Consider the following 16,607-nt stretch of genomic DNA (forward strand, 5'->3'; position numbering starts at 1 on the left):
CTCCTGCACTCCATCCCCTGTCCCGACAGCTGTCGTGCACAGAGCCGTTCCCTAGGAGTGGATGCTCGGCGGATGCTCGCTGAGGTGACCCGGCGCCCTGCCCAGGAGCTGCCCACCTTCCTCAGACTCGGGGGGCGGGGGTGCGTCACCCCACGCAGACAGCCTGCCGGGTGCTCCGAGCAGCTGCCGCCCCTAAACCGAGCTCGGTCGTTGAACCAAGGTGAAGCACACTCCCCACGACACTGGTAGACGGGGCCAGCGCCCCCTGGGGACCCTCCAACGGGGCCATGCCCTCCTCCAGGCCACAGGGCGGCAGTTCCGTCTTGTGCTCCGGGGGACGCGAGGTGAGACTCCGTCACTGGGAGAAGTCCCCACGGCGGCAGGCAGGCTTCGCGTGTCACTCTGCGGGGCCTGCCTCGTAACTGGAGCCTGTGCCTCCTCTGTCAAGGGAGGGAGCGCCTGGAAAGGGGACACCAGTCACCTGTTGGTTTCCACTTGGGCTGCTGCCGGTTGGGCCAAGGGTCAAGAGGCAGAGGGAGTGGGGTGCTGCGGAGGCTGCGGGGCGCCCTCCCCCCGCCCGGGGCTGTTTCCTCAGAGGGAACGGGATGCTGAGACACTCGGAGGCACAGCCGGGCCCGCTCTGCCTCGCTGGGTCACCACCAATCCGCCTTCCTTCCGGTCTCAGTGTGACTCTGAAGGCCAGGTGTCCCCCACAGCCCCGCTCTGCGGGTCAGGAGCCCGGGGCATTGGGTGCCAGGCGGGGGTTTACAGGAGGACAGGTCAGCCGGGAAAGGGTGTCTTTGGGTGACTTTGGCAAGTGAGTGAGGTGGGCAGACGCGATGGAGTTTCTGTGACAGAGCCTGGTGACCGCAGCCACCGAGAGTGGGTCGGAACTCCTGTTTTTTTTTTAAGCTGGAGGAAATCTGATGAAATCAACGTGACATTCCTACTCCAGAAATGAAGCTGCAGCGCGGAGAATGAGTCCTGCCGAACGAGGCAGGAACAGAGCTGGCTGGGCAGCAGCCCAAGCGCTCTTTATGCCCGGGTCCTCCTGCAGGTGGCCGTCCCTCTGCCCCGCCAGCGGTCAGGGCCACCAGAGAACCTGGCACACTGCCGTGCACGCTGGGGTCCCAAGGAGGGCACTTTCCAAAGATGCCCGTAAGCTGTTGTTTTCCTGCGTTCATTCATTTTTAAATTGTTACTCAGAGGGGACAACACATGAACAGTCTGTGATTCTGGAGCTTGTGAGCCAGCCAGTGGGCCAGAGTGGCCGAGGGGCCACGCTCAGGTCTCCGAGTTTGCCACCAGAATCTGTGTGCACAACGCCGTCATCTGTTCAGAGGCCAGCCTCCTAAGTTTCAGGGGCGGAGCTAGAAACAGGATCTTTTCTCTCTAAATGAATTGGCGTTTATACAAGAAAAGGAAAACTCATTAGTTATGAGTCAGATACAGTAAGCGAGTCTGGGCAAGGCCACGGGTTTGGAGTTGCAGGGAGGAGTGGCCCCTACAGCCCGCCCTTCTCAGATGTCCCGAGGTCTCGTGCTGGCTGTCTCAGCCAAGGGTACATGCAGCTACAGGCTGTTCTGGAGAGGTGACCGACCTCCGAGGCCTGCAGGTGAAGTCCAGTCCCTCACGGAGGCTGGTCACACTGGTAGGCCAGGCTGTCCAGGTACATCCGAGGCGCCTGCCCAGGTCACCTGTCAGTCAGTGTTTCAGGGTGCATGTAACTTGAGATTCCCAGAACAAGGATTCCTGAATGCAGCCTGCTGTGTATAATCAAGTCACGTCAGCCATCGTGGGGGACACGCTGAGACGTCCCGATCTCGGCTCCTTAAAGGAGGTTTTCCCAGAATACCTGCCAAATATCTCTGAAGCCTTCATCTTTAAATACACAGCCCACCTGGCCTGAGCACCTTCCTCCTGGCCAAAAAAAAAAAAGATACCTACCCCTGATGTGGTTGTGGTTAGGGTGCAGGGCCGCGTGTGAAACACGCTTGGTCCAGTGGATGGCCAGCATTTGTCCACTGTAAGCCACGTGCTGTGAGACAGATCTATACTACGCAAAATGCCTCCTCCCAAAATGGAAAGACTTAGACGAGCATTCAAATCAATTGGGCAAATATATGGACTCATGGAAATGTCTGGATTTTTAGACCCGATTATTTAACTGGACAGTGAGGATTTTGTTAATTATCGTCTTTATTACGGCGACGTTCTAAATCCCATCCATCTCTTCAGACCTCCCGGCCCGAATTTCCATCTCCATGAACAGTTTTCCCTGAAATTGTACATACTGCGTCGTGTCAGAGCTGTCACCTTCTGGCGCGTTCGCCAGCTGCAGAGACCCCTGTGTCCCTTCGCCACCCTTGGAAGAGTGGTTGGGGCATCGCTTGAGGATTAAACTGCGTCTCTGCAGCTAAATCTCCTGATCCGCTTGCCTTTTGAAAGTTGGTCAAACTCACCGCTGAGCGTTTGGCGGTATATGCGGCCTTGGGGGCTGCTGACATCGGTGTCTGACAGCATGGTGACCTCCACCCATGGCCCTCCCTGGACCGAGGACGCAGGCTCCCTGAAAGATCGCAAACATTTCAACTTTTCCTTTCTGTCAAATTTGACTTTTTCTTGGGTAAAGGTGAAAAATAAGTGTACGTAATAGAGTTTTAAAGGATCTTGCCTGATCCTACATAGCTCAGCAAAATAGACTTTGTCTACCGCGAGAGTCGCCGGAACCTTACAGAATCCCGGATCTGATGTCCCCAGAAGCCAGTCTGGCCCCTTTCCTCCTCGGTTTCTGCACAGGTGGCGAAGCCCCAGGACTGGGGGAGTCAGAGCTTCCTTCTCAGGCCTCTCTGGGAACCGCCTGGTGACCTCGGCAGAGAAAGCTGTCCCAGAGTCAAACCCTGCCAGCCAGCTGCGTCCTGCTCCCCAGCCCAAGGGGCTCACGCTTCCCTCGACACGGGCAGTCTCTGCATTGAACAGCGCAGGCGTCAGATGCATTTCCCGTGGCTAAAGGACACCTGTCACCCCAGGCCAGCCGCCCACCTCGAGCTGGCTAGGGGGCCTGCATGCCAGACAGGCGGGTCCCTGACGGCTTCCGGGGGACCTCTGCATCTTTAGCCATTTGGGGTCCCCAAAGTCTTATTCGTGACCCAAAAGGAAAAGTAAGGATGCTAAAAATCAGGCAGACAGGGCAGACTGCTGGTCTTCTCATTTACTTAATATCTATGGAACGTTTCTCACACACCACTCGGAACAGGTTACAGCTCTGATATCCTCAGATCCAGAATTATTTCTGAGTGACAGTGTAGCTTGTTTGTCCACTCACTGTATTGCTTGCTTGCTTGCTTGCTCACATACACCAGACACACTTTGGATAAATGGCTGCAGAGAAATTATAATGAACCATAAAAAATGGAAGGATGCAGATCATATTAAAAATAAATAAGTAGAATAGAATAGAATTCATTCATTCGCTCGCGTGCGGGAGCCTGCCCTGACAGCTCTGTCACGATGCTGGGGACAGAAACACCGAGTCCCATGGCCTCCGAGCTCACAGCCTGGTGGTGATGGGGAAATGGGGTGGGGGATGCTGCTACTGCAGACCCCTGTCCCCTGCTGATTCGGTGATATCTGAGCAGAGACCTGGAGGCAGTGAGGGGTCAGTTCTGGGGACGAGGCAGGGGCTTCTCAGGCTGTGGAAACAGCGCGTGCAGTGGCCCCGGGCAGGGGGGAGAGAGCGCGGGAGAGGGGACCAGAGCTGGCCTGGACCCAACATGCAGGCCCGGAGGCCGCGGCCAGCACGCTGAGCGCTCAGAGTCCTCCTGGCTTTCAGAAACGACTGGCCGCTAGCTGCAGGATGGATGGGGCTAAGGGGCAGAGTTGGGCACAGCGCCTGGTAGGCTGGAGCCGATGCTGTGACTGCGAGGTGACAGTGGGCGGAGTGATGTGCTAGGTGCGGCCTGAAGGCGGAGCCGGGCTGGGTGGGGGTGCGCGTGCCCCACAGCGGCGGGCGGGGCCTCGGGCTGCTTTTTGCTGGTGGAAGGACCCGCTCAACCATTGACTGAGATGGAAGTCAGGGTAGGAGGTTTGGTGCAAACCCCAGAGTTGGGTTTGGACTTGGGGGGTCCAGACACCCATCGATCCTGAAGTGGGGCCCTCGGTGACCTAAGCATAAGATTCGGGGATTGCTTATCAGCTGAGCGGGACCCAGCACACCCACGTGTGCTGTGGGGCTCAGACTGCTGGGTCTCTCCAATTATGGCTCCTTAAGAGTTTTTCCTTGTCAAGAAGCGATTATGGCTCCTTAAGAGTTTTTCCTTGTCAAGGAGACACACACACACGCACACGCGCACACACACACACACACACACTTCCTGACACACGTCTGGGAAGGCAGGTGATAAATGTTGCCTAACATTACTTCCTAAAATAAGACAATAAATAATAAAAACAGATGACGAAATAGGAAAACAGTGAAAAATGAAGAGGAAAAAAAAGCATAATGTATAGTAAATATAGTAATACATTTATATTTATATGTAAATATGTTTGTAGTAATAGCGTAGCGTGTAGTAAAACACGGTATAAGGAACCTTCGCGAACCCCTTTAAAGCAAATCCGACCATCGTCTCATTTCCCCTAGCTTTCATTCCCTCCGTGTAAAGCAAGGACCCATTCGCAGGGCGTGGTCTTGAGCTCATTAGGCTTGGATTTGAAGCTCCGGGACACTGACTGCACTTCTGAGGCCAGCACCTGAGTCACTCAGGGTTGCAGGGCTGTGGGGAAGAGGGCAGAGAGAGGGAAGGTGTTGCTGGAGGCACAGGTTCCCTGGAGCAGAGGCGGAACAGCGCTGGGCGCCCTTGGGCAGCATCCGCGGGTGAGTGTGGTCGCTGATTCGCTCAGGAAGGGGCACGATGACCCTGGAGGATCGGAGGGGAGCTCTGAGCGCCTGGACGGGAAGGCGGGGAAATGCCACTGGTTCACAAGCAGCCGGCAACACCCTGAGGGTTTTGAGCTGCGGAGGGACCCGACTGCGTGGTCCCTTGCCGTGGGCTCCTTGCCTTCAGGCCAGAATGGAATGCACTGTGGGGGCATCAGGGTCCCAGGCCGTCGGCAAGGAGCCCATGCATGGTGGTGTTTGGAAAGAAGGGGTCAGCAGGGGAGAGCAGTGCACCACGTCCCGGAGTCTCACCTGGGCAGGTGACTCCAGGAGTCTCCCCGCCTGCCCCTGGGGCTCACAGAGGTGCAGAGCTTCTCTCTGAACCCTCACCTGGCTGTACACGTCTCGGGGTGCCAGGAGGAGCGAGCACACCAGGCTTGTTGCAGCGGGGCCGGCCCCCTGCTTTCTTTGCAGTAAAATAACATCCTCAAGGGGCACTGGCTCCCTGCACTGACCGCCAAGGTGCTGCTGGGTGTCAGGGCTCCGTTAGGGACCTTCTCCCACTGGCCCTGGAGAAGAAGGTGGCTTGTTGGGTTTCACACAGGGCACCGAACACCGGGGGGCTGTCCCCTGTCCCAAGCGTGACTGAATGCATCGATGCTCAATGTGAAGGCGACGCTTCTGGTCCCCGAGGCATCAGACTCCAATGCCTGGGCTTTGCTCCGGCCGATGAAGTGGCGAGGGCCACCGTTCGTGGCTTATCTCTCCCGGCCCGGCTGCTTTCTCATAGTGGTGGGGACAGCAGGAAAACGGTCACTCTGCAGCGTTTCCGTCTTCACCTGCGACCTGCACATCTTTCTAGGTGCTTCTTGAAGGCGGCGTCAGTGTCCCGTGGGTGCTCAGGGGCGCTGTTGGCCTGTGCGCCCGGCCCCCGGTGAAGTCAGTCCCAGCGGACGGCAGTACGTCATCTGCTGAGGACGTGGCCACCGGTGCGGGGCTGGGAGGAAGGTGGGGCTCCTCTCTGCCACGTCCACCGGCACCCCACCGCAGCGGCGACGCCCTCGGCAGCCCGCGGTGCACCTGTGGTGTTTAGAGACAACGACATTTTTCTCATGTGCAGCCACAGCCCTCTTCCTCAGGCGGGAACCTTCTGTGGCTTCCCAGAGTCTCCAGGGCAGAGTGAGCCTCTCGCCAGGACCAGGTCTGCTGATGTCCCAGTGACGGGGACAGCGGCCACCCAGCCCCTGCTCCTCATCTCAGGCACCTCACGTGGATTATCTTATTGATTCTTCTCACAGTCCAAGTCAGGACATCGTTCTTAATGCCCCAAGCCGCAGATAGGAAAACTGAGGCTTTGCACAGCTAACTATCAAAGACTAGACCCCCAGGACCGCAGAGCGTGGGGCAGGCCTGGGCTGCTCGCCAGGCGGCTGGCCCGCAGCCACGACGCGTGTATGTACAGATGGCCACCCCTGTGTTTTGTTTATGATCGTTTGTTTATTGGGGTCCAGAGGGGACTTCAGGGGGTGTGGTCAGGGAGCGTGCCCCGTGAGAGGCGCTGTGCTGGGCGTGGCCTGCTCTGGGGCCAGAGTCATAGACTCACAGCCGTGGCTGTCCCTGCAGTGGGACCAGCCACTGTCCAGGCAGATGGGGATTTATTTCCTCTCCTTTCCTGGACCCTGGGACGAGCGGAGTCAGCTGCACAGATCCTGTGTCGTCCTCTCTAACTGGGACGGATGGCAACCAGGTGTTGGGACACACGTCACGAACGCCGCTGTGCCCCAGGAAGAGGCCGGGAAAACGGCGCTCAGGCCACACGTGCCAGGAGGGCCGAGGAGGCGGGCGGGAGAGGGGCGCAGAGCCTGGGGGCCAGCGGCTCTGCGTCCCCGGGCCGGGAAAAGTGACCTGGGTCTGTCCACGAGAGGATTCCCGCTTCCCACAGAATGACCATGGAACCCCCGATTCACTTGCTCAAAGGAAACTCTTCTCTTCCCCGCAACCCCGTTTCTCTGCCTCAGGAAGAAGCACACTGCACAGTGGCTGCACCAGGGCACAGTGGCTGCTTGAGGTGGACGCGGCAGCAGGTGCTGGACGACCTGGAGGAAGAAACATGAGACCCTAGCAGGTCGCCCCAGAAGGGAGTTTCATGATGGCGGCTCAGCGGATCCGAGCAGCCAACTCCAGCGGCCTCCCCCGGTGCAGGTCCGAGGGGACCCTCATTGACCTGAGCGACGGATTCTCAGAAGCGAGCTTTAACGATGTCAAAGGTGAGCTCCTGGGGACAGGGCTGTGGCCGAGGGACAAGGTCGGGCTCACGCGCACTCTGAGAGCCCAGGGCTTTCTACCTCCAGCCTGCCAAGGTCACGTTCAAATAGTTAACGTTTAGCTCTCGAAACCTCGTCCCTTTATAAATTCAGCCCTGGGACTGTAACCGCTTGATGCGGGAGGAGGGGTTGGTGCGTTAGGAGAATGTTTTCAGTTTTTCATTTCGTAATGAAACTTTTTCATATGGAGTATTGTTTGTTTTCTCTTTCCATGAGTTTGGGTGACACTGAGGTAGGGAGCTTGGTGGCACAGAAAACTAGGGGACAGGACTGTGAGTGAATCATTGAGAAGCTAGAGAAGCAACGGGTTGTCGCAGAGGGGGCCAGCGAGCTTTTCTGCAGAGGGTCGTATGGGAAATATTTTAAGCCTCGCAGGATATAACGTCTGTCACGATTATTCAGCTCCACCATTGTGGTTCGAAGACAGTCGTAGAAGAGTAAACAAATGGACATGGCTGTGTTCCAATAAAACTTTATTTATAAAAATAGCCCGGGGGCCGTAGATGGCCAACACCTGGTTTAGAGGTGACCCCTGTGCCTCTGGGTTCCTCTCATACCCACAAAAGACTAGGTTGATGAGAAAACCTATGTTTTAGACACTAGGTCGATGCCAGCGGGCCATCCATCTTTTTCCTAGAAGCCCCCAGACCTCACTAGGCCAGTGTCCTCTGTGCGCTCCCCTGGTGCCCCGTGCCCCACCCACCGTCGTCAGCGCCATCATCATCACGAATTCCCGTTCCCGCAGCGTTTTCAGCCCTCTGTGGAAATCTCCCATTGTGCCTTATCTTTGCTTTCCTATCTGGAACCCCTGACACAACGGGGGTTGAGAAACTCTTGGAATGAACTGCTGCCTCTCTGCGAAAATCGTGGCCCTCCCCCCGAGGTACCGGCGCCGTGTGTGCGCGATTCTGTGTCTGCTCTCTCCTGTCTTCCTCCCTCCCGCCCCCCATCTCTGTGCTTGATGCTGGCGGCCCAGAGCATCGCCTGAAACGCTCCTAAAAAGAGGGGGCCCCAAGACTTTATTAATAAGAGAACCACAGTTCTTGGGTGTTGCTATATGTAATTAAACAATTTACTTTTCATAGACCGATAATGGGCATTATTTTCTTACTTTAGCCCAGCTAATCATAGTTAATGCTGGGAAATTGCGGGGTTTGGGTCAGGGTCTTGAAATGAGAGGCAGAGAGCTGAATTTTAACGAATAATAATAATGGCCCGGGAGGAGCTGTTATTCCTAAAAAGAATGCCACAGTTGGGGAAGACGGACAAGACAGCTGGGATGTGAGGAGGGGCTGCTTAGCTCCTGCGTTGGGGCGGTGGGGGGCGGTGGGGGGCGGTGTGCCCCAACACAGAGACCCTCTGGACTCTACCGTCCAGGGGCAGCGTGTGGCCCAGCAGCCTCACACAAGTCCGCATGGCTGGGAATATATTCCCGCAAAGTACCTGCTGTGAAGTCTGCCGCCCCGATTTGCATTTCGCCGGCTCACGTGAGAACTGAGGCGCATCAAGCTTCCAGACATCCCGGGGGCTGTGCCCTATTAAAATCGAGGTGGCCCTGAACCCGAGCGGCACTCCCCGGGATCCGTGAGGGTGGAATTCAGTGGGGTTTCCCGCATTCGAGTGGGCGGAAGGCCCAGTGGTGTCCCCAGGCTCTCTGGCTCTCGGGGGTGGGAGGGTCCCTTCTAGGAGGGAGTTCTCGCCACTGTCCACTTCCGAGGGGGCCCGCCGGGGAGGACGCCTTCCCGTCGCAGGAGCCCGAGCCTCGAGTGACGCCTGTCGCCACTAGAGTGTTTGGAATTTTGAGTAAAGCCGTTTTTCTTCCTCAGTCTGGTTAAGACCGAAGCGATAATTTGCGCTGGTACGTTGTCTTAGGCCGTGTACAAAGCCAGCTTAGTGGCTTTGGCTTTTAATTTGGAAAAGGTTACTCTAAGGGAATTATTCGGGGGGGAACATAAGAGGGATAGAACTTCTGGGGGATTCTAAGAGTTTAATAGCTCGCAGGCATTCTTTAATCATCATTTGGTGTTCGTTTCCGGGCAACGTTTTCATTTGAATTGTCAAGGTCATGGTTTATGTTACTGGAGCCCATGACTGGACAACAGAGTGGGCGCGGGGGGCCTAACACTACCCTTGACCCCAGCCTGACCTTTCGCCCTTTTCCCACCTCCTCCTCGAAGCCACTTCCTTTTCCTTTGCTGTTTCGATTCAGTCTCCACCCGTCAGGGTTAAATGCCTTCTCTTTGGCGTGAATTTTCTAGCAGAGGGGCACAGCCAGGGGGCAGTTTTCACGTTGGCCAACGCCTTGACCCCATAACGTGGGTTATGGTGTCTCTGTCGTAAGCTACGGGACGAGCCTTCACCGCGGGAATACCTGCTACGTGCCGGGCCCTGTTCCAGGGGTACCACTGTGAGCGTAACAGACCCTAACGGGGTGATAGAGCCCTCCCCCCAAAAACCAGAACAGGTACGACAGGTGCCGGATGTGCTGGTCGATGCTAAGCGCGTGGAGAAGCAGGCGTTAGGCAGGTGGCGACGCTGCTGTGTGGCTCCACGTGTGGGTCCTCGCCCAGGGCGAGGCGTCTTCATGCTCAGTGGGCACTGCTGGGCCCGATTTCAAGAATCCTCCCCGGAGCCCACGGGAGAAGGTTGTTTTTCCTCCATCACGAAGAACCTCCAGCCCCGGAGGTCACACGGCTTCTGAGGGCCCGGATTGAAAGCCCAGGTCTAGCGATCCCAGAGCCATATTGTCCCAGACAGAGGACAATAGGTGACAGCCTTCCAGGCCCAGGTGTGCTCCCTAGCAAGCACATCTCTGTTGTTTAGTTCATGTAAATAAAGAGAAACTTCCTGCTTTACTTCCTAACACTTTGCCGAGGAAATAGGATTTAATTTTCGTTATTTCTTTCCAAGGAAAGGGAATCTGGCAGGTAGGTTTTTTTGGAGGGCAAGTTTGATGGAACAGAATGCCTGTTGGCATAATCATGTAGTCCTTTGCTTTACGCAGGGAGCTTAGAAAAGTTTCTTTTCAGTCGTTCGTGACCAGAAGGCAGAATAACGACAAACTGTAAAACGGGGCACGTTTGGGTGGCGGTTTCCGGCGATGGGCTTGTGTCCGTCAGGAAGAACTACATCCTCTGTGTGTACTTTGTCAGGAATGGGAGGGAGACGAAACACTCAGGTGTGTCGATTATCCATTATTTTTCAAAACACACGCCACTTGTTGAGCCAGCTTATTTTTGCTGTTCCAACTGCCGTCTGCCTTGGGGACGTTCGCAGTTGAATGCCAAGAGCCATAAGAAGCTCGCGTCGCCGTTTAAACAGAGTGGTGGAGTTTTTCAGACTGCTTAAACGGTTGTTCACAAATATTGTGCACGCCAGCCAGACATCAACCTTTGGTTTTTAGGGTGGGCGGGAGAGGCCATGTCCGCTCTGTTATTTTGAACGATCCTTGCAAGGAGGTCGAAAGAGACTGACCTCAGGAATCTTATTTCAAATAAACAGCTTGATGAAGAAAGGGCTCGACTTGGAACCGGAAGAAACGGGCCCCAGACACCTCGCCTGCACTTCCGTGTGTCAGGTGGGGTCAGTCCGTAAACACGAGAGGCTCTCGCAGCTCTTCCGGTACCCGGTTACGTGCCGTGGGTCGCCAGCTTGTGTTTTCTCAGTAGATCCCATTCGGTTTCTCTTTCTGCTGTAGGGGAGGACAGTTTTCCCTCTGTCTGACCTTGTAGGTTCTTTGGCTGGTCTAATAATTAATTCGACGTAAGACATATAACAAGAGAAACAAAATTTTAATCATCTTGGTACAGGGGCTACGTAAGAACATTGGACCCAGGGGAGGTCAGGCAAAAAAAGGCTTATGTAACCTTCCTGCACTAAGAAGGAGGAGGCAGAGGTTTGGAGCTTCAAAGGAGAGGAAGACAATTCACAGGGAGATGGGAAGAGCAAATATTTGATAAACATGTTTGCCATGCGGGCAGGGACAAAGGGACACAGGGAGCCCCACCTGGCTCATGCTCTTTGTAGTCATCTCTGGTGACAGTTCTTTTCCTGGAGCGGGAGGGGAAGGTTAAGAAGCTTTTCCTGAGTCTTTCAGGCCTTATTGTCTTCGGCTCAAAATAATCCACGGGCCAGAGCGGCACGTTTTGGGGTGGCCCGTTCTGCTCCCTGCTAGCAGCAGTTTCTGCCCATCGGTTAAGTAAACCCCGGGACTTGTCAGCCCCTCCGCCGCGCTGCTTTGTGTTTGTGTGGGTGGCGGGCAGACAGAATTCCTGCATGGCCTCCCGCCTTAGAGCGTCCGACGCAGACGTGGCCGAGTGTCCTGAAACCACCGTGTGCTCTGTCGCCTGCCAGTCTGTTGCCCAGGTGAATCACACCCCAGGTTTCACTTTGGTTTGTTTCTGCGAGTTATTTGCCTGGCTCGTTGCATCTGGTGGTGTTTATTCCTTAGACCGGCGGTCCCCACCCTTTGTGGCACCAGGGACCGGTGGTCCTATGAGAATCTGACATCTGACAATGTGAGGTGGAGCTGAGGTGGTGATGCCGGTTCTGGGGAGCAGCTGCGGGTATAGATGGAGCTTCAACCGCTGGCCCGCCGCTCACCTCCTATTCTGCAGCCCCCAGACCCGTGCTGGCCTGCGGCCCGGGGCTCGGGGACCCCCGCCTTAGACCGCTCGCGCCCTGGTTTTGGCCAGCGCCCTGCAGCCCCGCTGGCCTCGCCCTCACCTTCTGTTCTTTGTGTTTCGCGCAGTGCCTTCTCCCAGTGCCTTGCTCGGAGACAATCCCACGCCTTTCGGCAATGCGAAGGAAGTGATCGCAATCAAGGACTACCGCCCAGACAACTTCACCACCCTGAAGTTCTCCAAGGGCGACCACCTCTACGTGCTGGACACGTCGGGCGGGGAGTGGTGGTACGCACACAACACCACGGAGATGGGCTACATCCCGTCCTCCTACGTGCAGCCCCTAAACTACCGGAACTCCACGCTGAGCGACAGCGGCCTGATCGACAACCTTCCCGAAGCCCCCGACGAGGTAGCCAAGGAGTTGGATTTGCTCGGAGGGTGGACAGAGGACAAGAAGGGATCGGGCAAAACCTACAGCAACAACCCTTTCTGGAACGGGGTCCAAACGAACCCATTTCTGAATGGGAACGTGCCGGCGGTGCCCGGCGTGGACGAGCTGACCCCCAGAAGCGCCGTGGATTTGCTGCTCTTTGACACAGGCACGCCCTCCTTCACCGAGTCCAGCTCGGCCACCACGAACAGCACCGGCAACATCTTCGACGAGCTGCCGGCCGCCCATCAGCTGCACGCCGAGCCGCCGGCCAGGCGGGACAACCCGTTCTTCAGGAGCAAACGTTCCTACAGTCTGTCAGAACTGTCCGTCCTGCAAGCCAACTCCGACGCGCCCGCGTCTTCGGGGTTCTTCACGGGCCTGAAGTCTCCGGCCCCCGAGCAATTCCAGAGCCGGGAGGACTTCCGAGCCGCCTGGCTGAGCCACCGGAAGCTGGCTCGGTCTTGCCATGACTTGGACCTGCTGGGCCAGAGCCCCGGGTGGGGCCAGACGCAGGCGGTGGAGACGAACATCGTGTGCAAGCTGGATAGCTCCGGGGGCTCGGTGCAGCTCCCGGACACCAGCATCAGCATCCACGTGCCCGAGGGCCACGTGGCGGCAGGGGAAACGCAGCAGGTGTCCATGAAGGCGCTGCTGGACCCCCCCCTGGGCCTCAACAGTGACAGGTGCAGCAGCGTCAGCCCGGTGCTGGAGGTGAAGCTGAGCACGCTGGAGGTGAGAACCTTCCTCGTCTTGGAGATGAAAGTTTCGGCCGAGGTGAAAAACGACATTTTTAGCAAAAGCACGGTGGGCCTCCAGTGCCTGAGGAGTGACTTGAAGGAAGGGCCATATGTCCCCGTCCCACTCACCTGCAGCTATGGGGACACGGTCCAGGTGCATCTGGACAACCTGGAGCCCTGTATGTACCTGGCCATGGTTGCTCACGGCCCGAACATTCTCTACCCTTCCACCGTGTGGGACTTCATCCATAAAAAAGTCACCGTGGGTCTCTACGGCCCCAAACACATCCACCCATCTTTCAAGACAGTGGTGACCGTCTTTGGGCACGACTGTGCCCCGAAGACCCTGCTGGTCAGCGAGGTCACCCGCCAGGCCCCGAGCCCTGCCCCCGTGGCCCTGCAGCTCTGGGGCAAGCACCAGTTCGTGCTGTCCAGGCCCCAGGACCTCCAGGTGTGCATGTTTTCCAACATGACCAACTACGAGGTCAGAGCCGCTGAGCAGGCCAAGGTCGTGCGAGGCTTCCAGGTGAAGCTGGGCAAGGTGAGCCGCCTCATCTTCCCCATCGCCTGCCAGAACCCCGGCGAGCTCTCCGACTTCACCCTGCGGGTCCAGGTGAAAGACGACCAGGACGCCCTCCTGACCCAGTTCTGCGTCCAGACTCCCCAGCCGCCCCCCAAGAGCGCCCTCAAGCCGTCCGGGCCAAGACGGTTTCTCAAGAAGAACGAGGTGGGGAAAATCATCCTGTCCCCGTTTGCCGCCACCACCAAGTACCCGACCTTTCAGGACCGCCCGCTGTCCAGCCTCAAGTTCGGCAAGCTGCTGAAGACCGTGGTCCGGCAGAGCAAGAACCACTACCTGCTGGAGTACAAGAAAGGGGACGCCGTCGCCCTGCTCAGCGAGGAGAAGGTCCGGCTCAGGGGCCAGCTGTGGACCAAGGAGTGGTACATCGGCTACTACCAGGGCAGGGTGGGCCTCGTGCACGCCAGGAACGTGCTGGTGGTGGGCAGGGCCAGGCCCAGCCTCCTGGCCGGGCCCGAGCTCAGCACCTCGGTGCTGCTGGAGCAGATTCTGCGACCCTGCAAGTTCCTCACCTACATCTACGCCTCGGTCAGGACGCTGCTGATGGAGAATGTCAGCAGCTGGCGCTCCTTCGCCGACGCCCTGGGCTACGGGGACCTGCCGCTCACCTTCTTCTGCCGGGCGGAGCTGGACAGCGAGCCGGAGCGGGTGGCGTCCGTCCTGGAGAAGCTGAAGGAGGACTGTAACAACATGGACAGCAAGGACCGGAAGTCCTTCCAGAAGGAGCTCATGATGGTGAGCGCCCGGCGGGGTTTGGGCTGGCGTGGGACGCGGCGAGGTCGGCCTCTTCCTGACGCACGTGGGGCCCGGCTGTGGTTCGGGAAGACTTCAGGCTGGTGTCCGGCCTCGTCACCGCTCCTGAAACACAAGGACAGGGTCGGGGACGCAGCCGGAGGTGGGACCTGTGAGGCCGCAGGGACTCGAGAGCCACCACGATGAGGACCCTGTGCCCCTCGGGCCTCGGGACGGGTCTCTGCGTGCCCAGTGGGGTGGGGACGCGAGGGGTCCCTGCGCGCCAAGCGCCTGTTTCAGAAGCTCCGCGCTGTCATCAGACCCCCGGCGGGGGCTGGGACCCGGGAATTTTGAGAGCCGCGGCCCCCGAGTCTGACTTCGCGTCGACGTGGGTCTGTCTCTCCGCGTCACACTCGCGGGTCCCGCCATCTGTCTGTCGCTGTCTCTTCCTCCTCCGCACGCGTGTGTTTGAGCTGGGGGTGGGGACAGCCTCGGTTTTGCCGGCACCGCTGGGATTTAGCGTCCTGAGAAGTAAAAAGGGGGACGTTGGTGTCGCACCAGTGGACAGCCCGGTCCAGCAGCCGACCGGGAAGCGTGTGCCGCCCGCTCTCACGGTGCCGGGCAGCCCGGGTTCTGCCCCAGCCCCATACCCTGCAGGCGGCCACACTCTTAACTGCTGGTCAAGTTCTGGTCGTGACCTTGGAGAAGCTTGAGAACGTCCTTCTCCTGGTGTCTCCGGGCGTGGAGTCCGGGCTGGATGTTTTTTCTATCATCGAAACTATCTCCGCTTCCTCCCCATCCTCCTGGTCTGTGGACACGTCACTAGTTTTTGCTCCTGTGCAGAAACTTTTGTGACTTCGTCCTGTGCTTTTCTTCCTCGTTCCGCTGACTCCAGGCAGGCTTTTAAAAACCTCCTAACTTCTGTGAGCTGTGACTCAGCGCCCTGGGCATTTCTGCCGCTTCTGGTCCCTCCTTCCACCCCACACCGGCCATTTTGTGTTCGTGCCTCTTGGCACAGGTGAGCTAGGTGTGTCTGTGTGTGCCCGAGTCCGCCCGCGTCGACAAGGTGTACAGCTGAGGTTCATTCATCTTCACACGTTTCTCTGCCGCCCCCTGGAGTTGGGGGACAGAACGGGTTTGGTTCCCTGTGACCTGGTCCCTGGTGCAGGGAGCAGGCATTGCAGCCTGGTAGGGAGTGGGGCGTGAGGAACGACCCCTTGACGGGGCCCGCGGGAACACAAAGCGCCAGGCGCACGGAGCAGAATGAGAATCCGACGCTGCCTGGAGGAGGAGGGGCTGGCCGTGGCAGGTAGAGGGGTGACCATGGCAACCGGGAGGTCACTGGGGGCATTGAGGTGATGGCAGCGTTACTGGAGAGGACATAGGATTGTCAGGCCTGGCAGGTGAACGGAGGCAGAAGGAGCCTCAGCAGGTACCGGGGCGGCCCCCCCACGGCGATGGCGCCTGTCCCTCGTTCAGGGCACACCTCGCTGGCCCACCTACAAAACCGGTTCGGGGTGCTCGCTTTGGGCCGCCCTGCTCCGCGCCCTCCGTGGACGGACCCCACAGCAGACAAGGGTTGCGCTTCCGTCTCGAACGAGCCAGAGCTGGGGTCCTCTGTCGGTTGTGGAATTCATGCCTTCGTGGGGTGGGGTACGAGCAGCCTCCGTTGTGCCGTGTGCTACACCAACACAACTCGCAGCCCGCATGGCGCGGGCGGAACACGGACCGACCCCAGCAGCTCGGTCCCAGCCGTGGAAGGTCTGAGGCGGAGGCTTCCGCGTGCGCCCTCGTTTTTTGGGGGAGTCTTACAGGATCACCCTCCTTTTTCAGCTTGGGGAACTTTCTCTGAGTAGACTTTTCGGTTGGCTTCCTTGGGTTCGTGTGCACGTGGCTGGGACCCTCTCCCCTCCGTCCTCCGCGGGCCCCACACTGACTGTGGCTCCAGACTCCAGAGAGGAGGAAATGAAACCTGAGCTCGGCGGAACAGCTCCTGCAGCCAGGTTCGGCTTGCGGTGGGAAGTGAAACCGGCTTGGCGAGGCCCCTCCCGTGCCCCTCGTCTGTGAGCAGCAGACTTCCCTGCTCGGCCGAACTTCTGGAAACCAGGACGGGTTCATCCCAGCATGCCCGAGGGGCTGCTGGAAGCCAGGCGTGTCATGTCCAGGGACTGATGAGTCACCAGGCAGTCCAGTGTCCACGGCCTCAACTGTGGACCTCATTGTCCCGCACACTGTCACAGCCAGACCTCACCCCCCACGCTGTCACAGCCAGACCCCCACCCCCCACGCTGTCACAG

General features: G+C 58.1%; 1 protein-coding gene across 1 annotated transcript in view; it reads left to right on the plus strand.

Moving 5' to 3' along the window:
* Positions 1–16,607, plus strand: part of SH3BP4 (SH3 domain binding protein 4) — a 42,780-nt gene that overhangs the window by 19,199 nt on the left and 6,974 nt on the right. The window contains exons 2-3 of the mRNA XM_015587818.2: positions 6,898–7,146; positions 11,954–14,313. Coding sequence (XP_015443304.1) covers positions 7,026–7,146; positions 11,954–14,313 — 2,481 coding nt within the window. The 5' untranslated portion in view covers positions 6,898–7,025. The remainder of the gene's footprint in view (positions 1–6,897; positions 7,147–11,953; positions 14,314–16,607) is intronic.

Source organism: Pteropus alecto, unplaced genomic scaffold (assembly GCF_000325575.1).
Source record: "Pteropus alecto unplaced genomic scaffold, ASM32557v1 scaffold143, whole genome shotgun sequence".
NCBI classification, from domain to species: Eukaryota; Metazoa; Chordata; class Mammalia; order Chiroptera; family Pteropodidae; genus Pteropus; species Pteropus alecto.